This window comes from Microcebus murinus, chromosome 13 (assembly GCF_040939455.1).
Source record: "Microcebus murinus isolate Inina chromosome 13, M.murinus_Inina_mat1.0, whole genome shotgun sequence".
Lineage (NCBI taxonomy): Eukaryota > Metazoa > Chordata > Mammalia > Primates > Cheirogaleidae > Microcebus > Microcebus murinus.
Genome location: NC_134116.1, coordinates 58,456,860 through 58,482,162, shown reverse-complemented (window position 1 = coordinate 58,482,162; position 25,303 = coordinate 58,456,860). Strand labels below are relative to the sequence as shown.

Sequence of the window (25,303 nt, the reverse complement as noted above, 5' to 3'; positions counted from 1 at the left end):
TTAGTTTAGGATAGGAAAGGCTATGGTAAAAAGATACACACCAAAATTTTGGTGCCTTAAAGAGCTAGAATTTCTTATCTTTCTTGTGAAATGATGAGGGGCTAGTATTTGAGTCATCAGGTTAACTGTCATTCCCCGGCACTAACACACCTAAGCAAATTGTGCTCTGCCATTCTTAGTAGCAAGTGCTAACTTTAGGTGCCGCAATTAGAGGAGGAAAGAGCATTAAGAATCATGTGGGGCTGGGCACAGTAGCTTATGCCTATAATCCCAGCACTTTGGGAGGCCAAGGTGGGAAGAGGCCAGGAGTTCAAGACTAGCCTGGGTAACATAGCAAGACCCTGTCTCAAAAAAAAAAAAAAAAAAAATCATGTGGGGGCCGGGCGCTGTGGCTCACGCCTGTAATCCTAGCTCTTGGGAGGCCGAGGCGGGCGGATTGCTCAAGGTCAGGAGTTCAAAACTAGCCTGAGCGAGACCCCGTCTCTACTATAAATAGAAAGAAATTAATTGGCCAACTGATATATATATAAAAAATTAGCCGGGCATGGTGGCGCATGCCTGTAGTCCCAGCTACCCGGGAGGCTGAGGCAGAAGGATCACTCGAGCCCAGGAGTTTGAGGTTGCTGTGAGCTAGGCTGACACCACGGCACTCACTCTAGCCCGGGCAACAAAGTGAGACTCTGTCTCAAAAAAAAAAAAAAAAAAAAAAAAAAAAAAAAAAAAAAAAAAATCATGTGGGAAGCTAATGATGTGTGTCACTTCATGCCTGACCCATATATTTGCTCACATTTCATCAGTTAGAACTCAGATATGGGGCCACATCTAACTACATGGGAGATGGGAAATATAGTCTAGCCCATGAAGTAGAGAAACACATTTTCTAGAACATCTGATAGTCTCTGCCTTACCCTAATTACCCTCCCCCAATATAAACCACCATTCATTTGTATATCATCCTCAATAGACATTTATCCATTAATAGAAAACAGCCTGGAAGGATATATACCTGACAATTCCTGGCGTTGCCTTCTGGGGAAAGGAGTAGGGGTGAGAGGAGAGTTAAGCAGGACCTTCACTTTTTTTCTTTAAACTTTTCTGTATTTTCTATTTCTGTTCTTAGACTCATACTCATGTATTACTTTTGTAATTTAAAAATTAAAGCATTAAAGACCAGTAAAACAAGAGGAGAGAATTGTTTGAAGTGTCTGGCATAGTTTGATTTCTATGATTAAATACAAAGTTTAGCTTTTCCCAGTGTTGCTACTTCACATTCACGTTCTGTTCCATACATCTCGTTCCTGTGATCTCTTAAATGGGACTGGTATATCTATGCCAGTACATTTTCTCCCACCTTCTTTCTTATTTATAGGCTCTGTGAGTGCTTATAGGTATATGAGTGTCTTTTGTTCACACCCAGTTATGTGAAACTAACTCAAGCAAAATAATACTTCTTTAGATTGTCCTGTAATCTACATTGCTAAGCACGTAGCAGAGACTCAAGAAATATTTGTTGCCTGCATGTGTGAATGTGAGAATGATTACTTACTCACCTAAACCTCATGGTGGCAAAGTTCATGTTTGTGAAGCTATTACAAAGTACAGGTAGAATGCATTGTTAGTACTTATACAGACAGTCCCTAAGACACATGGAGATTTTATTTCCAAATGTGCTATATAACATGAATTATTCATAAGTCAGAATCATGAGGACCTAAGATAATGATGCATATTAAATATCCATCTGTAGTACCGTAGTAGTTCTTAAGATCACCAGGGGTGCTTTTAAGAAACACAGATTCCCGGATCCCACTCCAGACATGCTGAATTAGAAAGTTAAAGGCTTGAGTCTAATAATTTCTAGCAAGCAGTACCGACGATTCTCATGTAGCCAGCCCCACACTGTTGGCATTTGGGAAACTGTTGTTCTGTGAAATCCAGAACAGCATCTGCCAGGTCCTTCCTTCCCTAGTAAACATCATCATAGTGTGTGTGCTTTTTCTCTTTTATTCGAGAAACATTTTAGACACCCAGAAAATATGTATCAACCACTAAGGTCACACTGTTAAGATTTTACTTACATTTGGTTAAATTTTAAAAAATCAATATTACAGAGACTGGAGAAGTGTTATCCTTTGACCTTCATTCTTTTGAACTAAGTGTGCTTATTACTCATTGTAGAGAAGGAAAACACATACCATAGAAAATAGTGGGGTATCTCAGTAAGAAAGTGTTAGAGCCTAGGATTTGGTTTTGGTTGGGTAATTTTGGGAAGGGTCTAAGGAAACAAGGTTTATCTGGATTGGATGCCATTGGAATGGTGGGACAATTTTATGATTGAGTATCTCAAGAAATCTTATCTATAGCGAGGACAGACTAGATTAGAATGAGTATGAAGCTGTAATTGGTAAAGAATTAGCAGCCATTCATTTAGTTAGAGGAGAGGATGTTTGCTAATTTGTGGATTGCATGATGACCTCGTGTGAAATAGATATTCTGTGTGACTGTTTGTATTCAACAGTAGAACAAGGCTCAGCTGCAGCATTGAATTGGTTTATGATAACATCGAAGTTTAGGTGTGAGCATCAGATCAATTCCTAGATGTCAAGAGCTGCTCTTCTTCTTCTCCCCATATAAGTTTTTCTAATTTTACTGCATGTGTGTGAATTCACAAAAAATACAGACTGTTTATTTTTTAAATGTCATTGTATCATAATTTTTACAAAAATTTCCCCTCACTGGGTGGTGTTTTGAGACTTAACCATATTGATTTATAATGTAAGTCTAATTCATTCCCTTCTTCTTTTCCACCCCCTACCTTTTTTTCTTCCTCTCACTTTTTCTTCTTCCCTCTATCTTTTTTCTTTCTCCATCTCTTGGACTGTTAGAAATGGTGCTGGATTTCAGGTCTCCTTGGGCACCTGTGTGAAAGTTTGTCTAGAGTAGACATCTAGACTCTATGCAATCTCCCACTCTATTTGGGTATTATTATCAAATTGCTGTCTCAAGTGGTCAGGCCAATTTGTTCTCCCATCCACAATTTATAACAGGACCAGCTCTGCCAGACACATTCCCTGGCATATGGCAAGATTTTCTTCCTTCCTTCCTTTTTTTTCTTCTCTTCTCTTTTCTCATCTCTTTCTTTTCTCTTTCCTTTCCTTCCCACTCCCCTCCCCTCCCCTTCCTTTCTTCTTTCTGCCAGTGTGACAGGTATAAAGTGGTATCTTGTTTTAATTTTCATGTGCCCAGTTATTATTGAGATTGGCCATCTTTTCACATAGGTATTGCTTATGAGAAGCTGCCCATGAGTGGGAAAAGCATGGCCTCTGAAGCCAGATGCCCAACTAAGTCTGAGTTCTGGTTTTGATGCTTACTAGGTTACTTCAGTAAATTATAGATTGTAATGGAACCTTCACAGGGTTGTCAGGAAGTTAATATATGTAAAGTGCTTACAACAGAGCCTGACCCATAATAAGCACTGCATAAGTCATAAGTTGTTGTTCTTTTTATTATTGTTAGTAATTGGGTTTCTTCTGTGAAGCGCATGTTTCTCACTTTTCTAGTGAGTTGTTTGTCTTTTTTCTAATTGGATTTGTTAGCATTCTCTATATATTTTGTACACTAATCCCTTGATTATATTTTTCTTTGGTTATAAATAGTCTGTGTGGTTTGTCTTTTCATCTCATATATAGTGTTTCATCGTTTCTTTTCATATATTAATACAAATATAAGGAGTTATGAACTGCAAGTGAAATAATACACTTTCATGCTTGATATGAATATGAAATATCTATGATATACCTCCTCTCTCTTACTGTTAGCTGATGTGCATAAACCAGCATGGCAGCTATTTCTCAACCCCTTCTTCAGCACTTGAATCCAACCTTGCTTTTTATTTCTTTTATAAAGTAAACATAAAGGACACACAGTCAACCATATAAGACTGAACAGACAGAAACAAAGTCATCTGATCACAATCAGGTAGACCTTAGGCCACATCTGAGATATATATATATATATATATATATATATATATAATATATATCAATCAGAGATATATCAGATATATATATATAGAGAGAGAGATATATAGATATATATCTCCAGCACAGTGTTGGTCCACAGTGTTTCAAAAAATTTAAAATTAATTGCCAAGTTATTTCACATTAAAAATGTAATTTTCAGCATTTTGGTTATCTCTGTAAAAACTAGGACACCTGGCAGTGCTGGCCTGGATTCCAGGGGCAGTGACGGTGACAGTCTGGAGCCGGATCGCAGTCGACCCCTTTATGTGGAAGCTCATCCTTTAGATTGTCAAAATCCCTGCTATTTTTTTCTTGTCTCTCCATCACTGACCTGAGTAGCAGATGTCATTTATGACTGAATCTTTGTCTGGATGCTGCAGTCATTTGCTTTCGTATGTTAGCCAGAAGGAGGTGAGAGAAGGTAAAACTACCCTATCTATTTCCAGCAAGGCCAAAAAGAACCAGGGAGAGGTTTGTAACTGTTATTTCCCATCAAGGGTATCTTCCTAATCATGACTGTTTAAGTTAAAAATTGGTAAGTTTAACGTTTTTAGGAGAATGCTCGTTTACGTGTCTTATCATGGTTCAAAGTTGGCAGGTTGGTAAGTTTAACGTTTTTAGGAGAATGCTCGTTTACGTGTCTTATCATGGTTCAAAGTTGGCAGGTGTGGGTAACCAGGTAGAGAAAAGTGCTCTGCACCTTATAGCTCTGCTGTGTGATGAGTGGCAGGCTCCTGATACACAAGTATGTCCATGTTAAGTTTCTTTTTCCCTGATATTTTTCTCCAACATTAAAAGTCCTAGCTCTCTTTTCTGACTATTGGAACAAACGTTACAGGAATTGTCTTTTGCAATTCTGGGCTACTTGAATGAGCCAACACATACACTTCATTCTGTGTGGCCTTTCCTATGATTTTGATCCTTTCACAATGGTCAAACTTTGTTATTGATAGATCTCCATGAACACATTGTAAATCTTCCATCATATCTCAATATAACAAGCCACGTTCCTGTCTTCCCTAACTTTCTCAAAATAAAGTTTCTCCTCTCAACCCCCCACACATCTGCAAACTAGAAAAAAAATAATGGTATTAGGATAAATTGGTACTAATTTTTATACTCTGGGACTAGGTAGCTTCTAGACACGATGAGAAGGCATTTCAAGGATGAATATGCTTTGCCCCTTTCCTATCTTCCTGTTCCCATCCTAAAGCTCTGAAATGGCTAAAAAGCCAAACCAGATCTTTGAGAATTCTTTTCTCTTAATTCTTCCTCAACTCTTCTTGGGCTCTTCTTAGGTAATTTTGAAATTGATTACCTAAATTGAGAAATGATCTCTTGTATATATTACTTTATGCTATATTATTAGGGTAAGCTAATGGCTATAATAAATAGGTCCCCAAATATATAACAGCTTGAGTCCTGTGTTTTCTTTTTTTCTTTTTTTTTTTTTTTCCTTGCTCATTTCAGACATTGGTGAACACTTTTGAAAGATGGCCGCCTCTGCTCAGTTATTTAGGGAATGAAACTGACAGAGGCTCTGCCACCTTCAATACACAACTTCCAGGGCTTCCTTGGGCTTCCTTGGGCTTCCTTCCAGCCCTTCCAGGGCTGTCTCTATTCCGGCCAGCCAGAAGGAAAAAAATGTCTGGAGACACATGCCTGGAAAGTTTATAATAAGTTGATCCTGGAATTGGTGTGCATGCCTGTCTCTTACATTCCATTGGTCAAAACTCAATCCTACAGCCAACCTTAGCTGCAAGGGAGGCTAGGAACACAGTCAAGCTTGTGACCAGAAGAAGAGGAGAATGTAAATTTTGATGAACATTTAGCAGTCTCTGCTACAACTATATTCTGCTGAGGCAAGATGATCCTGAAGAGCCCTTTTAGGATAAGCTGCAGGAATCACCCCCTCCAAAAAGCAGGAAGGGTCCTTAAGGACCATAAGTTGGGCATGAGTCAACTTTATCTTCAAAAACAGTCTAACCAGCTGTTCCATGGAGAATAAAGGAAGGAATCCTGTATGCTTGGGTCAGAGTCATACAGTGCAAGAGGACCATCCCCTCCGATCGGCACCAGCATCACGGTGAGGAACCCAAAAGAAAAGGTGACTCGAAGTGCTCTAGAGTCCACGATTCTTAGTCTAGTTGGATATCCCACAAGGACATTTCCCTTTGTTTGCCCCTCAGAAAGGTTCTATACCTTATTTTGATTAAATATAACCACAATTACCTCCAGGGACCTTAATTCAGTTCAGCCAGTATATGGAAATTCTTTTATATACCAGGCACTGATGCTAATAGTAGAAAAATACCAGTTATCACAGTAACTTGGGACTTCCTTTGTTTGTACAGTTGATGACTTGGTAGTAATCCACATTCCCTGCAAGTTCTTACTTGTACTCCTCTGGCAGTCCTGTGACCCTATCACCCTGCTTTAATCTTGAGGCTCGAGTGGGGCAGTGATAATTGGCACAAGGGCCACAGCTGGAGGCTGGTGTCCAGCTGGCTTTGTGCATGGCATTGGCAGGTGAGGAGCAGCAGTCGGCACACACCTAGGGGCTACCGTCAACTTGGTCTGAAGTTCTCTCCTTGCTTATCAAAGTGTTTCTTTTTCACTATTTTCTCCTGTGGTCTGCACTCTGCTGAGGATATTCAGAAATCTCCTCCAAACTTCTGGCAACTCTGTCTTCTTTTTATACTTTTGACTGATGACTTCATAACACCCCAGACAGTGGGGAAGCGTCCGGACTCAGAGACTTCATTAGTCTCCTTGTCTATTCTGGGCAAGATAAGTAATCCAAGACAAATGGAAAGGCTGCTGTCTCCACTGCTGAAGTGTTGTGTTTCTCAGGGTTACGTACCTTGCTTCCCTTTTAGCTCTGCTGTTCCATGCTCAAGCTTCTGACCCTGTTCAAATGCCACGTTCTGCCTAAGTAATTGTTTGTAGTGATGTTGGCATCTCTGTTTAATTTCTCAGTCCTTGTTTTGATTATTTTCCCCAGTGGATGTCATTTGTTCTTACCAGACCCTTTGTGTTTCCTTTGCCCATGTCCTAAGTACCTGATGAGTCAGATCTTAGCATTGGGCTTAAAATATTAGAGGGAGGCAGAGGGAGGGAGCCAGATGGGAGCAGGCTGCCCAAGTCTGGTGCAATATAAATCAGCCCTCAGTGAGGTATTTGGTTGTGAATGTGGAACAAGGAGGCAAAAGTCCCACAAATTATATAAGAAAAAGGACCAAGGAATAGAAATTAATCAAGGGTAGGCAGGATGGGGCAGTCTTTGAGGTGATGACTAAGAAATAATTCCAGTGTTCAATGCTTCACACAGGTGAGAGGAAGAAATTGGGGTAGCGGTTTGGATTTTTAAGGGAAAACAATGTACTTCTTATTTAAACTGAGGACATTTCTAGGTCAGTCTTTTGGAGCTAAAAAGAAATGTCAGTGCTCTAGAAATTCAGATTCCTGTTTAAAAAAAAAAAAAAAAAGAAAGAAATGTCAGAAATGCAGCCCAGAATCAGCAATACTTTTTAACCTCCATGGAAGGAGGTTTATCACCTCCCTTAAATAGAATGCAAAGGTGTGTGTGTGTGTGTGTGTGTGTGTGTGTGTGTGTGTGTGTGTGTGTATGTGTGTATGTATCTGTCTGCAGAGGAAGAGTTCATTTCTGCTTTCAGAATCCCAAAGGAGTCCATGATCCATAAATGGGAAAGCGTTTCTGAATTAGAAGGTCTGTGTCTCCTGAAAGTAGTCGGAGCCATGAGGGAGATGAGATGACTAGGAGAAAGACCCCCAGAGGGCGAGGGGCTCAGTGTAAACCTGGTGTGAAATGAGGTGGTGTAGGACATTAATGTTCCATACCTCTATCCTGAAGTCTGAGTGTCAAGCTTTAAATGTTCAGATAGGAAATTAGGGCCCCATACTGTGGAATCCGAGAGAGCATTTATTTTCATGTTGATATTACAAAAGTGGAAAAAATGAAATCATAGATTCACATTTTCACAAACCTAGTTTTGTATTTTTCAGACTAATGTTCTTCAAGAATGCAGTCTGGCAATAGCATTTTGTTTTGATTTTCTACTATACCTTGTTCCCAACCTAACCTTTTGTTCTATCTAGGATGCTTCTAGCCATCACTCAAATAAAGTCTGGGCCAGTATCCAAAGGCACAATAAACAATGATATTTCTGTTTTTATGAAGGCACTAACATCTATTTGTGTTCCTGGTAGCAAAACTGCCGAGTTCTTGAGCAGACTGAACACGGAGTTGCCAAACAGAAGTGCCTGTCCGACTGTTCGTCCTGACCCACCGTCCTCAACATGGGTAAGTGGCATGTCATGCAGGGTGCTGTCTGGCACCTTTTAAAAGGGGTGTTTAGTGACTGAAGAGTGAGGGCACAGAGTGACTTACACAGCGTAAAATGCTGGAACTAAATTAAACTGACCTGATCTCAAACTTTGACCTCAACTGTTGCCTGATCAGGAAAATACTGCTTGTATTTGTTACCTGTATTATGGACATCGGGGCTAAAATGTCAGCCTCAGAAAAGCCCTTAATCTTGCTCAGTCATCTCTCCATCCGTCCTCAGATTCTTAGGTCTGCATAAGGCTTACTGAGTGCATACAATTTCTACTCTGAAGGACTGTAGCAGAGTGAAGGACAGTATTAACAGTGACAAGGCACACTGGTGAGTGTAGAGCACATCACAATTACAAGGCACCATTGCCTTGCCAGGAAGAAGCATCTAAGTTAGACTGTGTGTGTGTGTGTGTGTGTGTGTGTGTGTGTGTGTGTGTGTGTGTGTGTAGATATGCTTCCTGGTACAGATGACACCAGAGCTGAAGCTTAAAAGATGAGTCAGTTAAGTGAAGAGAGGCATTCCAGGCATCAGAATGAATCAAGTCACAGAAGCAAGAATTAAGGTATAAAGGCAAGAGGCATGGCTTGCGTTGGGGAAGCAGAGATAGGTAGCTGCAGTGTAGAAAAATGAACTAGAAGGCCGGAGAAGTGTGCAAGAGCCATGAGTGAGGACTCTTTCTCAGTGGTGGCACCGCTGGCAATTTGGGTAGGAAAGCTCATTGTGCAGGTGGCCTTGGGTCCTGTAGGATGTTTAACGTCCCCGGCCCCTGGGCACAAAATGCTAGTAACACTACTCAAACATTGAGACATCCAGAAATGCCCCACACAGGAAGCTGGTAGTGCTCCTGGTAGAAAACCACTGAGGAAACTTGTGTACCACAGTGGAGAACTTGGAACTCCTTCTGTGAGTCTTGAAGGCACTGAAAATTTTTAAACAGGGAAGGTTCAAGTTTAGATTTATACTTTCACTGGATCCACACCGTTAACACTGGATCTCCAGGAATAGAGAGGCCTCTAACGCTTGTGTGTTAGGCTGCACAAGGAGTGATGAAGACTTCAACTAGTACAGCAGAGGAGAGAATGGAGATGTGAGTGCAGGTCAGAAAACTGCTTAGAAGGTGGAAGCCACAGGGCTTCATTGTTGACTGGCTAATTGGGACCAAGAAAGTAGATATCATTAAAGATGACCCTGGGAAACGGCTGTAGTTGAAAGGAAAGATGGGTTTAAGTTGTTAAAAGTCTTAGCTTTTCCAGGATGTGAGCAGATAAATAAGTTGTTAGAGAAACTTGATCTTTATCTTCCCCCATCCTGTTCTCATTAAGGACCATGTATTAAAATGTCAAGAAGACATGATGACACTTCTTGGGAAAAGGTCACTGTACTCTGCAAACCTTTAGGTGTTCCTTGTTTTTTCTTTTTCTTTTTTACTACTTTTTTTGGTGTTCCAAAGTCTAAATTTGTCAGTGTGGGCTCTGCAAGTTTATATTAACTGAAATTCATCATCTCTCTTCCTTTTTGCAGGGCTCTTGGGGAAAGAGTTGAGAAGCTGTAGGTAGTGAAGTCACATGTAGATGACAGTCTTGACATCTGTCTGAGTATTCTCATGGCTGTGAGGGGGGGGAGAACAGGAGTTGGATAGCTTTAGCAACTGGATTTTTGCCTACCAGGATAGTCTTGCTTTCTGTGTGAGGGCTCCCTGAATCCTATGATTTGAAACACCTGGCAGTACTGTGCGTGCCTGCTCTATTGATTTTTGGCTCGTTTCTTCAATTTAACAAGATCATCCTGAATTTTAATATTGTTGTCCAAAGCATTTGCAGTGTCTCCCAGAGCTGAATTTTCTGTGGATTGATTAGTACATTAGTCACACGATCCTCAGGGTTATTAATAGAAAATATGGAGCAGGATTTGTCCCCGGCTGGTTCCTTATGAACTGCATGCAATAGCTATTCTCATTTTGACACCAAACTATTAATAAGTTGTTGGTGTTCAATATATTTAACTGACTTTTTACCCATATTATATACTCTCCTTGTTCTGTCTAATCCATATGCATAGAATTCTTCTGAGAATGCTTTGCAGAACCATTTCCAATGCTGTAGGCAAATCAAATATGTACATTGCACTTCTGTGAAGAACATTGCTTCTCTGTCAGAAGAGGACACCTGTGTTTTACTTTAGCAATGGTCAAAGTATAGAATGTGAATACTGTGATGAGTTGGAAGAATTTAACTTTGTTTTGGTTTTTTTTTTTCAATTTTAATTTTACTACCTAATACCATTTTCCTGAGAAGATTTTTCTTACACTTTTCTTATTGAAATGTCGATCTGCCATTGGCAGATGGGGAGTTAATAAATGATAAAATTATGTCTATGAAAAACTACAGGAAATGCCTTTAGGTGTTACACAAGAAAGTTCTTATTGTGTTAGGACTTCAGACAGAAGGTACTCACAGGGTTCACTTTTGCACATGGATTGATGTAGTTTGTGTGTGTGTGTGTGTGTATTATAGGCAGAGGTGCCAGCATCTTCATACCTTCCTCAGCCATTATTATTGAGTATTTCCAGTTGTATAATAAAGGGTTTCTAGTCTCTGGTTTGCTGCCCCCACTTCTATAATAACAACATAAAAAAAAAAAAACCAAAAAACTCATCCTGGTATTTCACTGCCCAAAATCATTCAGTGGTTCCCTATCTTCAAGGTCAAGGATAAAGTTAAAATGCCTGAGCTTAAGCACAAAGTTCCTTCTGCTCTCTGCCTCTCTCTTCCCCTAGATCCTGTCTGTTTCTCCATCTCTCCCCGCAGCCCCACCTGCAGATTCTGTCTCTCTTTAGATCCGCCTCTCTCCAGGCCTCTAGGATCTGGAGAACTGGCTCAAGTCTGAACCTTTGCCACTGCGAGTGCAGTTCATGGACGTGACCTGGGAGCTTACAGGAATGCAGACCAGCCTCAGGCCCCCGCAGCTCGCCTGCATTTAACACACTCCGTGGGTGCTGAGGGGCACGGCTCTATAGCTCTAGCTATCCTCTCCACTACTGCGAGCACTCAGTGCAGTTTGGCTATTTAAACTTTTATCCAGGTGTCACATGCTCATTCTTTAAAAAAGTCAAATAACCATTGTATATGTGCCCCTTGAATCCCACTTCCACCCCAATACTTTAAACTTGTGGTTTCCATTGCTACTGTAGCAAATTCCCACAAATTTGGTGGCTTAATGCAACACACATTTATTCTCTTGCATTTCAGGAGGTTAGAAATCAGATATGAATCTTAAGATGCTCAAATTGGGGTGTCAGCAGGGCTGGTTCCTTCTGGGGGCTGGGGGGGTGGCATCTGCTGCTTGCTGCTCTGGCTTCTCTTGGCTGCTGGCTCCAACCACGTGCCAACCTCTGCTTTTGCCTCGCACCACCTTCTGCTCTTGCTGACCTTCCGCCTTCCTCTTATAAAGACCCTTGGGATCCCAAAGGGCCCACCTGCACAAGCCAGGCTCTGCTCCCCATCTCAGGATCCCTGGTTTCTGCAGAGCCCCTTTGCCATGTAAAAAAACATTCACTGGGCCGGGCGCGGTGGCTCACGCCTGTAATCCTAGCTCTCTGGGAGGCCGAGGCGGGCGGATTGCTCAAGGTCAGGAGTTCAAAACCAGCCTGAGCAAGAGCGAGACCCCGTCTCTACTATAAATAGAAAGAAATTAATTGGCCAACTGATATGTATATAAAAAAATTAGCCGGGCATGGTGGCGCATGCCTGTAGTCCCAGCTACTCGGGAGGCTGAGGCAGAAGGATCTCTCGAGCCCAGGAGTTTGAGGTTGCTGTGAGCGAGGCTGACGCCAAGGCACTCACTCTAGCCTGGACAACAAAGTGAGACTCTGTCTCAAAAAAAAACAAAAAACAAAAAACAAAAACATTCACCAGTTCCAGAGATTAGGATGAGGACATCTTTGGGGTGGGGGTGGGGCGTCATTCAGTCCACCACACTCCTCTAGTTGTTTCCATTGTTAGCTCAGCATTTCTATTATATTAACATGTATTGCAATCTCTTGATTAATCAATTTTACACCTTATTAACCCCTTTCTTCCCCTCATTCTCCTAATAGCATCATTCAGTATTTCAAGCTTTCCTCCTTATGACTACATGTTTTCTTACTGCCAAGCCAGTTAGCATACTCCGGTACATTTTCTTTTACAAGTTTTTGGACCTATTTTTGCATTTTCTTCATTGCCTTTGCACATTTGATTGTCTTCCTTCAGCTTTTGTGACTGTTCTACAAAATGCCTCTTGATGCAAATTTCCGCACAGTTTTCCATTTTGTGCCTGTCAGAGAGTTATCCTCCCCACCCCCATTTCTCTTACCTCCTGCTTTTTAACCTGCAGTGGTTATTCTTTAGGCCTTCTAAACCCTGAACAGCTGTTGTTCTGGGGCTTCCTTCAACACAGTGGCTCTCAGCATCCTCTGCACATTGGATTCATCTGAGGAACTTTAAAAATCACTGATGCCTGGTTTGCACCCCCAGAGATCCTGCTGTGTTGTGGCCTGGGCTGGGGGGGGGGGTGGTTTAAAGCTCCCCAGGTGATTCTAATGCCCAGTCAAGGTTGAGAATCACTGTTTTAAAGTCATCTTGGGAATCGCTTTTATTGCTTTCCTATGTTGGGTTTCCTGATTTCTGGGTCTCATTTCTTCTATTTTCCTGCTTTATTTCCTTGTTTTGGTGGAACATGTTATTAGTAGCTTTTCAAGAGAAGATGCATGAGAAGTGAACATATTTGGCTCCTTCCATATCTGAAACTATCTTTAGTTAGCCCTCATACTTGCGTTTTTACTGATGATGATTTCAAATTGGAAATAATTTTCTCTCCAAATTTTGAAAGCATTGCTCTTCTTTTTTTTTATTAAAAATTTTTATATTATTTTTTAATTTTTAAAATAAATTTAATATTCTTTTTCCAACAAGCTTTCCAGGTAGCAAGCATTGCTCTTCTAACTTTGAATATTTGTTCCTGAGAAGTCCAAGGCCATGTGAATTTTAGGCCTTAGATGAGGGCTTTTCCCTGCTTTCTCTAGAAATATTTTAATATCTTTTCTTTTTATGGTATTCTGAAATGATGTGACTTAGTGTGAGAATCTTTTCTATTCATTTTCAATTTGGAAATTCATCTCTAGTTCTAGATGATTTTCTTGTGTTATTTCTTTGATTTATTTCCCCTTCATTTCCTCTTTATGGAATTTGTATTCTATTTCTAGACCTCCTGAATTTCTATTCTAACTTTTTTCTTTTAAACATTTTCCTCCTCTAATTTATCTTTGACTGCTTTTTTTCTACCTTCTGGAATATTTTCTTGGCTTATCTCCTGAATATTTTACTGATTTGAGGTTTCCTTGGAGAGGGCAGGGGAGATTATTTTTATTTATTTTTATTTTTAAGAGCTCCTTTTTTTTCTCTGTTGCTTTAAAAAATATATATCACCTTATACTTTTCAGAAGAAGCAATGCAGGGAACAGAAGAAAATTTCAAAGAAGGGAGCTGAGAGGCTTACTGGTCAGGTGCAGGATTTTATAGAATTACATTGTTCTCAGCCTCGCATTTGCCCACTGCTGCCTTGGGTACTTGGGGTGCCTGATTTGGTTTATGCAGAGAACACAGCACTTTTCATTGACTGTTGGGGTTGGGTGAATTAGCACCTGCATTTTCAGGGCGGGAGCAGGCACCTGGGGTGAAGGGCTTCTATTTGAGATACAGTTTGTGTTTGTTTTGTTTTCTCCTCTCATTATGGTAATTTTGGAGAGAAGAAGGGAGCAGAAACATCTTTACTCCAGCATGTCCAAAAGCGAAGTTAATGCTTGTCATGGGTTGAATTGTATCTCCCCCACCCCCACACCAAATTAAATGTGGAAGCCCTAACCCCCAGAACCTCAGAATGTGACCTTATTTGGACATAGGGGCTTTGCAAAGGTAATAAAATGAGGTCCTTTGAGTGGGCTCAAATCCAATAGGAAAGGCAGCCTTATACAACAAAATGGGGAAATTAGGACACAGAGGTGTCCCTACGGGGAAGGTCCTGATATGAAGAAACAGGGTGAAGAATGCTGTATACAAGCCAAAGAGAGATCTTTCCTTCCCTGTCCACTGAGGGAACAAACTCTGAAGACAACTCGATTTTGGATTTCTAGCCTCCAGACCTATGAGATAGTAAATTTCTGTTCTTTAACCCACTAGTCCATATGGTACTTTGTTATGGATTGCGGAACAAACTCATATACTGCTATTTTTCATCCGTTCATATGATGCCCTTCCCTCTGCTTAGTCTGATTGCCTACTCACTCTTTGAAACACAACTTAGCCTCTCCCACTATGAGGAGGTGTCCTTGATCCAGTTTAATAAAATGTCCTCCTTTTTGGCTTCCTCCATCATAATACCTATCACACTGTACTTTAATTGTCAATCTTCTTGTCTGACTTCCACACGAGGCTATAAATGCATGAGGTCTGGGATCATGTCTTGACATAGTAAACATAGAAGGTTTAAATGTTGTTTATTGAATGGATACATTATAAGCATAACTTTTGGGGAAGATGAATAAAGTATATTTTAGTTGAATGATGAAAATTTAGCATTAATATATTAAATAATGAGAAAAACGTGAATATAGTGACTTAGAAATTTCTGGTATTCAGAACCTAAGAAAATTAGTGATCAAAAGAATTTTCCTCCCTCGCCCCCATTATTTTTGAACAGAAACTTCCTGTCCTGCCTAGGGATCACAGCTGGGTAAGCAAACATTAGCATTACAAGTGGCTTTGAACTTTTCATAGTTAAGGTGCCAGGTGACTTTCCAGTTTCTATGTACTTCCCAGCATCTTATATGTCTAATAACCATTTTTATTCCTGAGTCAAAAACTAAGACCCTTATTCTAATAAAAGAACAGGGGGTACGTTTAAAAGGAAGATATTTAAATAGAATTTAGGGTCCTTGCTCAAGTCATAATTTTTTTTTTTTGAGAGTCTCACTTTGTTGTCTGGGCTAGAGTGCCGTGACGTCAGCCTTGCTCATAGCAACCTCAAACTCCTGGGCTCAAGCAATCCTCCTGCCTCAGCCTCCCGAGTAGTTGGGACTACAGGCATGTGCCACCATGCCTGGCTAATTTTTTCTATATATTTTTAGTTGGCCAATTAATTTCCTTCTACTTTTAGTAGAGACAGAGTCTCATTCTTGCTCAGGTTGGTTTCAAACTCCTGACTTTGGGCGATCTGCCTGCCTCGGCCTCCCAGAGTACTAGGATTACAGGCGTGAGCCATGGCACCCAGCCCATAATTTTGTTTTAAATATATATTTTACTGTCTTTTAATCTCTTAAATAGAAACCATCTCCCTCTCCTTCCTTCCTCCCTCCCTGGGTCTTATATAGAACATTTGTGATAGAGATGAACCTTCTCTGAGATAAAAAGAAAGGGTTAGTTAGAGAACTACTCCTCCCTCTGTGTCTTATCAGAGTCCCCTTGTGTTTAGGATGTAAATAAGAGGCAGTCATAGGATGTATGTTTGCCTGTCTAATGCGGCAGAGTTGGATATAAGGGCTTTCTGAACACATGGAGCTCCACTATTCTAATCGATACTGCTGTAGACAGTATCATTCTGAAAGCTTCTCTTTCTGGGAAGTAGCTCTCACTGTTTGATGGTGTATGGGTTTTTATAGTGACAGAAATGTGGGAATGAACTAAGAAGTGCTTGAGAAAAATTATATTAAAGAAAAAGGGAAAAACAGCTTGCATAAGCTTTATGGCTTATGAGTCCAGAGAACTAGGCCTGAAATATGTACCCTGCTGCCATGATGCTGCTAGTGGTTTTATGGGATCAGTGAGATTTTGTAAGCATTAGCGTAGCAGGCTGGACTCTCTTCCTTACAGAGCCTAGGCCAGCAAATCAATTTGAGGGAGAGAAAAATATATGACACATAAACAGAACACTTGAAATACCAAGAAGTCCAGAATACATGGTCACTATGCCAGTGTGTGGTGTGGGTCAGAGAGACTAAAGGACATTCTACCGCACGTGCTGGCTCTCCCATGGCATTTGTGCTCCTCTGTAGACTTTGTTTTCCCTATAAGAAATGGATATAAGCTTCATACAGATTAGGGATGCAAAGACTTAGAAAGTAATGCATCTTTGGAATTATATGGTATCAATCACCAGCTGACAAGTTGTTTAATAGGAATATCATAAATGAGCCGTAGACATGTCAGTGCTTCTAAAGACAGTGCTTGTTTTTAGTATTGACTGATCAGCTAGTTGGCATATTTTAGAAAATATCTTTAACTTTCCACTAGAAGGAATAAACTATGTTGGTTATCTCTAAGGGGATATTTTTAAAGCTTAATTAAACACACGTTTAGATCATCCTTGAAAATGTGCTGGGTAATTTTGCTTACAGTAGCCTTCTTTTTATATATCCCAAGGGACATATTCAGGCATATGCATAAATCACTTGATAAGCAAGTGTGTGTGCAGATCTTACCGTATGCCTAGGTTGAGTTACTGGCACCAGTCTCATAGTAGGCAGACTGGTGTGCTGGGGCGATACTTTTCCTGTGAACTTTTCTTTTCTTTTCTTTCCCCCCTATACCTTTACAGGCCAGAAGCTGGGCTTATAAAAATTCTCTAAAGGAGGAAGAAAACCAGAAATTGCAAAAGATGAAGGATGAACAACATCAGAAGGTATTTATAAGACTCTACCACTTCTTGCTAGTTGTTTGCTTGAGGTACAAAATAATTTTGAAAAGTTTATGAACAGAAATAGTTATGAACAGAAATACTTAGATACTTGAAATACTTAACCCTGAAAAATTAACACATACATTGAAATAAAAGGGGAGTTCTGGGTTTATTTTAAGAGCATGGTAGTGGTTCCTTCTGGTCAAAACTTTCATGGTACTTAGCTTCACAGGGGGCTACAGTGTGTTGGGCACAGTTGGTGCCAGCAGTTCTTGAAGATGACATGGCACACGTGAACTCCTGATCTGCACCAAAACAAAACACGACTAACATCAAACCAAGATAGGGAAGATAGGGAAATTTAGGGAGATTACAGATAGTGATCAGAGAATACTAGAATGCATAACAACCGAAGAAGGCGTACAAAGTTAAGAAGTTATGAAACTGGCTTAAATATTCACCTAAAAATAGTTATACACGTACAATAAGACATAAAGATACACTCACCCCTGTATACCCCTGTACTCACAAATACATGAGGCATTCCAAATATTTTGAGCAATAGAAATCGGCGTAATCAATGCAGAGCCGCCTAGGAAAAGTGCTTAAAGGATAAATCCTCACGAGGACATGAAATCCTGGTATGACAACGGACAATATTCAGTGTGATAGTCCTACCTGCCTTTGATAACTAGGCTCAGCTGGGGCCAGAGGCTCCTCAGCATGAGATGAGAATGATGAGAAAGATCAGGGGTTGGCTCCAAGGTACCACTTTATTCCAGATCCTTTAGATAAGCTAAATAGCTGGGCATGGACTCTCTTACCAATTCTAAAATAAACCAACGAACTCCTTCCTTGATTCTACTATCCTCAGAGATACTACTTTTTCTGTTTCTACCAAATTTAAAAAAGGCAGTGGTAATCTTACTATAGCAGCTTCTTTATTACTCACTTTATCCTTAATTCCATATGATCTGGTTTATATTCACAAATGCTGTTACTAAAATTGCTTTTTACTCCCTTCTGAATATACAATTCAGTGGTCTTTTTGCAATCACTATCTCCCTGCAACTCTGTAACACTATCACCACTTTAAAGCTTTCCTTTGTTTTTTGTTTTTTTTTAACCATATTATTCTGGGGGACTCTATCTCAGAGTAATCTGTCACAGTATTCATTCATTCATTCGATCAATAAACATGTCCTCCTGAAATTTACATTTTAATGGAGGAATTAGATAATTAAAAGGAGACAAGGAAATATCGTACTTTCTATTTTATAGTGCCTCATCATTTTGTAGTAATTAATGCCGCAAGGAAATAAATCATGTGTTGTGATAACTTCAGGCTGGTGAATCAAATATTGTTGATTGCCTGCCTCTGTACCACAACCCTGATTTTTCTCTGGGTATCCATCCTACTTTGCATGACCCATTTCAGAGAAGACAAATGGTACCACAGCCCCAGGGATTCCATCCCAAAGTGGGCTAACACTTTCAAGGGATTTCCATTCTCCTAAACTGTGATTGGTTCTACTGTGGACACATGATGCAATTTCAACCAATGGGGAAGCTACTTTTCAGTACAGATTTTTATCAATATAAAATATGCTACTCTTCTCATTTAATGATTTTTTAAGCCTGATTTCTTTCTGTTTTATCTGATACTAATATTTTCTCTACCAGTTTTTTTTTTTTTTTTTTTTTTTTATTTTTTATTTTTTTTATTTTTGGTGAAACCTTCAGTCCAATCTACCAGTTTTTTTGTTAGCATTTAATGTGGCATTTTCTTCTTTCTTTTTTTTTAATCACTTAATTTTAACCTCTCTGTACCACTTGGTTTAAAGTAGAATTCTAGTGACAAAAATGGCTGGTTTTCCTTTTGTCTAGTTTTAGAGTTTTAATGGGTAGGTTTGATAAGTTCTCATTTATTATGATTACTAGTATGTTTGCATGTATTTGTATTCATGTTACATAATTTACTATTTTTAACTATATTTATTTTTTTGACTCTTTGAATTTTTTGTTCCATTTATTTACTGTTTCTTTAGCTTTTCTTTTTCTCCCTCCCTCCCCTTCCTGTATTCTAAGAAATCTCGTATGTTTCTGTTTTTAATCTTGTATAGCCTTGGGTTCTCTCTTTTAATCTAAAAATACATGTCTCTCTTCAGTATTCCTTTTTCCTTCCTATTTTTCTTTTGTGTTTCTTCCCCTACATTGTGTCTGCTCTCCATTTCTGGGACATCTATCAAATGGGTTTTGAACATTCCAGATTTATTCTCTATATCCATTCATTGTTTCCTTTTATACTTCTTATCTCTTTAGCCTTTTTTCATTGCATTCTGGAAGAAACCTTTAACTAGATTATCCTGCTCACTAAAGTGTTTCATAACTTTTCATTCAGCTTATTTAGCACATATATTGAATTGCTGATTTACTTTTTCATAGCAGTGTTCTTTATAAGTACAATATTCTTTCTCATGTCTACATTGATGGTAACTATGCAAACATTGAAGTGTTCTACTTACTATATTAACTGTACTTTTTTTTCTTTCCATTTAAATCTTTATCTCCCATGGAATTCTTTCTCAAATATTTGATTATTCGTATTTACCTTCTCATGTTTCTTTGGACGTAATGCCAAGTGAGGTATGCAGGAGCTTGTCTTCTGGGTATGGTAGCCCTTGTTCTCCTATCTTCAGTAGGTACCTGGGACATTTCCCTGTTTTCTCTGAGCCTGGCCACCCTTTTCCCATTCACTGTTTACCCGGTGGTCCATGTCAGTGCTGCCTACCATGCAGTGCGAGTGTGCATGGGGAAATAGCCCACCACAAAGTTGCTCTCAATGCAGTGCTCCAACTGATCATCCTAATGAGTGCCTCAGTAGTTCCTCTGGAGCTCCCTCAGAAGCACTGCAAACTCAGCTCCAGTTTAGCCAGCACATTTGTTTTCCCATGTAATTTATCCTGTCACCTTTCTGCCTTTCAGGAATTTCTTAAAATCTCTAATAGGCTGATTGCACTTACTGATGTTGCATGGGTCTTAATTTTAGAGTCATTTAGAAAGTAAAACACTGAACATTGGAAAATATTTAAACGACTGGGTGACAGAGAAAATTATTGTAGAACGCATAAAAAATTATAGGGAGTGCATCTTACGGGGAATGCATGCAAAGATGTACTCTGAGAAAGAAAATTATAACTTTTTAATCCATTCAATACTAAAAAAAGAAAATAAATGAATTAAGCATCCAATCCAAGCATTTAGAACAAAAACAATAAATGACACCAAAGGAAGTAATTAAGATAACAGAAATTAATAATAAAACTTCAAGAAACAGCTGTTATAAAAGTCCAACAGCTTGTTCTTTGATAAGGTCAACAAATGAAAAAAATCTATAGTAAGTCTAATCAAAAAGAGATTAATGAAAATGCAAATACACAACATTAGAAAAGAGGAGCTAGAACCATAGATTTGGAAAAGATTAAGTTTATATTACTGTAGATAATACTGTGCTAATAAATTGAAAATCTGGATTAAGCGAATGACTTTCTAGGAGAATATAAAACTCTAAAAATGACTCAAAGAATTAAAATACATAAAGACAGATGAAAATGCAAGTGATTTCTAAAGTTTTCTGAGAATTACTTTCCCCAGCAGGCTGAATGAACTTGGATAATTTTAGAGGTGAGTTCCTTCAAATTTTCAAGGAACACTTTTTCCTTCTATGCTTTACAAATTGTTTCAGAGCACTAAAAAATTATGAAACACTCTACAATTTTATTTCACTATCATCTACATATTGTCAAAACCTGATATACAAAATGCAAGTGCTTAGACATGCACACACACACACGCGCACACACAAACACACACACATACACACAAACTTATAGATAGACCAATCTCATAAAGACAGATTAACAACTGAAAGAAAATTCTAGCTAAAGAAATTTTTCTCTTAAATAGTAATTTACCAAGACAAAGTAGGATTTATCCTAGGAATGCAAAGATGACTAGCTATATATAATGTAACTCTTTATATCTTACCACTGTGATAGAAGAGGTCATGAGAGAAAAACATTTGTCCATCTCTTTAGTTGCACAAAAAAAGTATTGATGAATTTTAACCTCTACTATCAATTTTTAAAAAACACTTCAGTGAACTAGAAATGAAAAGATTTTCTTAGGCTAGGTTCAGTGGCTCATGTTTGTAATCCTCGTACTCTGGGAGGACAGGTGGTAGGATTGCTAGAGCCCAAGAGTTCAAGACCGTCCTGGGCAACATAGCAAGACCGTGTCTCTACAAAAAAATAAAGAAATTGACTGTAATGGCACGCATCTGTAGTCCCAGCTACTAGAAAGCTGAGGCAGGAGGATAATTTGAGCCCTGGAGTTGGAAGCTGCAGTGAGCTGTGATTGCACCACTGCACTCCAGCCTGGGTGACAGAGGGAGACTCTATCTCTTTAAAAAAAAAAAAAATCTTAATATACATATAGTCTTCTAAACCAATAGCCAAAAATTATATTCAGTGGCAAAATATTAGAACCCAGAACAACATAAGGATATTTGCAACCCCTACCATTCATTAACTATTATTACTTTGGAAATTTTAACCTTATGCTACTCAAAGTTATTTGATGGAAAAATTCCTTTTTAATTAAAAAAAAAACTGTCAGTACTGCATGGAACAAGTCTTAGGAATTGTTTTAGCTAACTTGCTAAGACAAAAATAAAAGGCAGCTTTTCTAATATGGAAAATAAGTTGTTTATGGGTGGGAATTATTTGCCTGTACAACTTGAGAACCAACTAAGAAATCGTTAGAACAAATGGAGCTCAATAAAAGAGTTGGTTACAAAATATATATGCAAGAATCAACAACTTTCTTAAATACCAACAGAAATTAATTAGAAAATATAATGGGCTAAAAAGATATCAAAAAGCAAATAAGTAAAAAAAAAAATTGTTCAGTAGCTTAAAAAAATAACACAAATTTTCTGTTTCCAGAAAAGTCAATTTTTAAATTTTGAAGTATATATTCCCTGTGGAGTGTCTAATCTAGCTAATTAAAAAAGGATTATTTCACATAGTTTTTTTTTTTTGTGGTGAAAACATTTAACATCTATTCTCTTTGCATTTTTCAAGAATACAATATACCATCATTAACTATAGTCATCTTGCTGTGCTGTAGAGCTCTTGAACTTATTCCTCCTATCTAATTGTAATTATGTATCCTTTGGCCAGCTTCTCTCCATCTCCCCACTTTCCTCCTAACCACCTTAGCTTCTATTAACCACCATTCTATTCTTTACTTCTATGAGATAAACTTTTTAAGGTTTCATATGGAAGTGAAATCAGGTGCTATTTGCCTTTCGGGTTCTTGGCTTAATTTACTTAACATAATATCCTCTAGGTTTATCCATGTTGTTGCAAATGACAAGATTTCCTTCTTATTGGTGGCTGCATGATATTCCATTTGTATATATACCACATTTTCTTTATCCATTCATCCGTTGATGGACACATAGGTTAATTTTGATTCCACATCTTGGCTATTGTGAATAGTGCTGCAATAAACATGGGGATGCAGATATCTTTTCAATATGCTGATTTTATTTCTGTTGGGTATATACCCTGTAATGGGATTGCTGGATCATATGGTAGTTCTATTTTTAATTTTTCGAAGAACTTCATACTTTTTTTTTATATATAATGGCATTAGCATCATGTAAGTGTTCCCTTTTCTTCATATCCTTGCCAACGTTTATTATCTTTTGACTTTTTGATAATAGCCATTCTAATTGGGGTGAGATGATAGCTCATTGTGGTTTTGATTTGCATTTCCCTGATTATTAGTAATGTTGAACATTTTTCCGTATACCCATTAGCCATTTGTATGCCTGCCTTTGAGAAATGTCTACTCAGGATTTTTTGCCCATTTAAAAAATTTTCTTGCTATTGAGTTGTTTGAGTTCCTCATATATTTAGGATGTTAATGCCTTATCAGATGTATAGTTTGGAAATATTTTCTTTGATTCTGTAGATTGTGTCTTTATTGATTGTTTCCTTTGTTGTGCAGAAGCTTTCTAGTTTGATGCAATCTTATTAGTCTATTCTTGCTTTTGTTGCCTATGTTTTTGGGATCTTATCCAAAAAATCCTTACCTAGATCAATGGCATGAAGGTTTTTCCCTATTTTCTTCTAGTAGTTTCATAATTTCAGGTCTTACATTTGAATCTTTACTCAATTTTATTTTTGTTGATTTTTGTTATATGGTAAGATATAAGGCCTAATTTTATTCTTCTGCATGTGAATGTTCAATTTTCCCAACACTATTTATTGCAGAGACTGTCCTCTCCCCGCTGTGTGTATTCTTGGCACCTTTGTTGAAAATCAGTTGGCTGTATATGCATGGATTTATTTTTGGGCTCTCTATTCTATTTCATTGGTCTATGTGTTTATTTTTGTGCCAGTATCACACTGTTTTGGTTATATACATAAAAGTCAGTTTGAATAAAGCAGAGATGGATAGTACTTTTGAGTAGCCAAACTCAACATTTCAATAACTGTAGTTCTACACAAATTAATTTGTGTGTTTAATGCAATTCCAATAAAAATTTCAATGAAATTTGAATTAATTTAAAAACTATTTCTAAATTTCAACTGGGGGAATAATCATGAAATTAAACAAGAAGCTTCAGAAAAATAGGAATAATAATTTGTGTTGCAGCAAGGAGAACTTATACTAGTAGCTACTAATATTACTACAAACTCTCAAGTACTATTACTGGTGAGAGGATCAACTGAAAGGCTCTTTGGTAACATCAAATTCTGAAGAGTTTCCCCAAAGTAAAAGTATTAGATTTGAAAATTATACATTTAATTTGAGGAAATAATCAGAGGAACATACAACATGTATGTACAAGGTTGTTTACTTTTAAAATGAGATTAATGAAAAATTTGAAACAATTTGTTTGGTGATAGAGGATTTGAAGGTTTTAGAGAGTCTGGAATAAATACTGGGCAGCAATTACTATCATATTTTAATGACAGAGGAATGTGCTCACATACATGAAAATGAAAAAGATTTTAAAATACAGTGCAGATGAGTTTTGAAACCTACTTCCTTCTTGCATGTTGCACTAATTACTTCATTTCTTTAAGCCTCTTCCATTATGTTCAGTACTGATGTTTTTTACCTCGTGGCATTGTTTCTAGGATCAAATGAGAGAAAGCATGTAGAGAGTTTATCCTAATCCTGGCACATGGTAAGCCTGAAAATGTGACCCAAGGTGATAAGTTATAATCTATGTGTATAAATCAAGAGGGAAATATACTGACATGTTAAAGGAGCTTATCTCTGGGGTGCGGAGGTTCTTTTATGAGTGATTATTATGTTTTCCTTTATAGTTTCTGTACTTACTACATTTTCCACAATAAATAACCTTTATGAGAAATTTTTTTTAAAAGTTAGAAGAAAGGTGATAGAAAATATTTTTAGGTGGGAGATAGCTGCAATTCAACGATTATTGTAGATGGAAGTCCATTTACCTTTATGATGAAATAATAGAACTAATAATAGCTAGTACAAAGTTACAATTAGGTGAATAAGTTCTGGTGTTTTATTGCACAGTAGGATGATGGTTAACAATAAGATATTGGATATTACAAAATAGCTGGAAGAGAGTCTTGGAATGTTCTCACTACAAAGAAATGATAAATGCATGAGATGGTAGACATGCCAAATACCCTGATTTGATCATTATATAATATCTATGTATATCAAAACATCAAATTATACCTTATAAATATGCACAATTACGTGGCAAAAGTTTGTTAAAAAATTAAAAACCAACACTACCAGGAAGATTGCTTGAGGCCAGGAGTGGCAACATAGTGAGACTCCCATGTCTGAAAACATAAAAAAAATTAGTCAGGTGTGCTGGTGTGCACCTGTGGTTTCAGCTACTCTGGAGGCTGAGGCAGGAGGATCCCTTGAATCCAGGAGTTGGAGTCTTCAGTGAGCTGTGGTCATACTACTGCACTCCAGCCTGGATGACAGAACAAGACCCCATCTCTAGAAACAGAACAAAAACCCACTAACAATAGCTAGTAAGAGAAGAGTGTACATTATTTATGTTAGTTTCTAAACTCCTCTACTTCATTGATCAGTATTTATTTACTTTGATTTGGTTAGTCTTAATTTTGGTAG

General features: G+C 38.2%; 1 protein-coding gene across 1 annotated transcript in view; it reads left to right on the top strand.

Moving 5' to 3' along the window:
* The window catches only part of EPSTI1 (epithelial stromal interaction 1), a 98,585-nt gene that overhangs the window by 53,428 nt on the left and 19,854 nt on the right, over positions 1–25,303 (top strand). The window contains exons 7-8 of the mRNA XM_012761026.2: positions 8,253–8,346; positions 17,012–17,095. Of these exons, the coding sequence (XP_012616480.1) occupies positions 8,253–8,346; positions 17,012–17,095 (178 nt within the window). The remainder of the gene's footprint in view (positions 1–8,252; positions 8,347–17,011; positions 17,096–25,303) is intronic.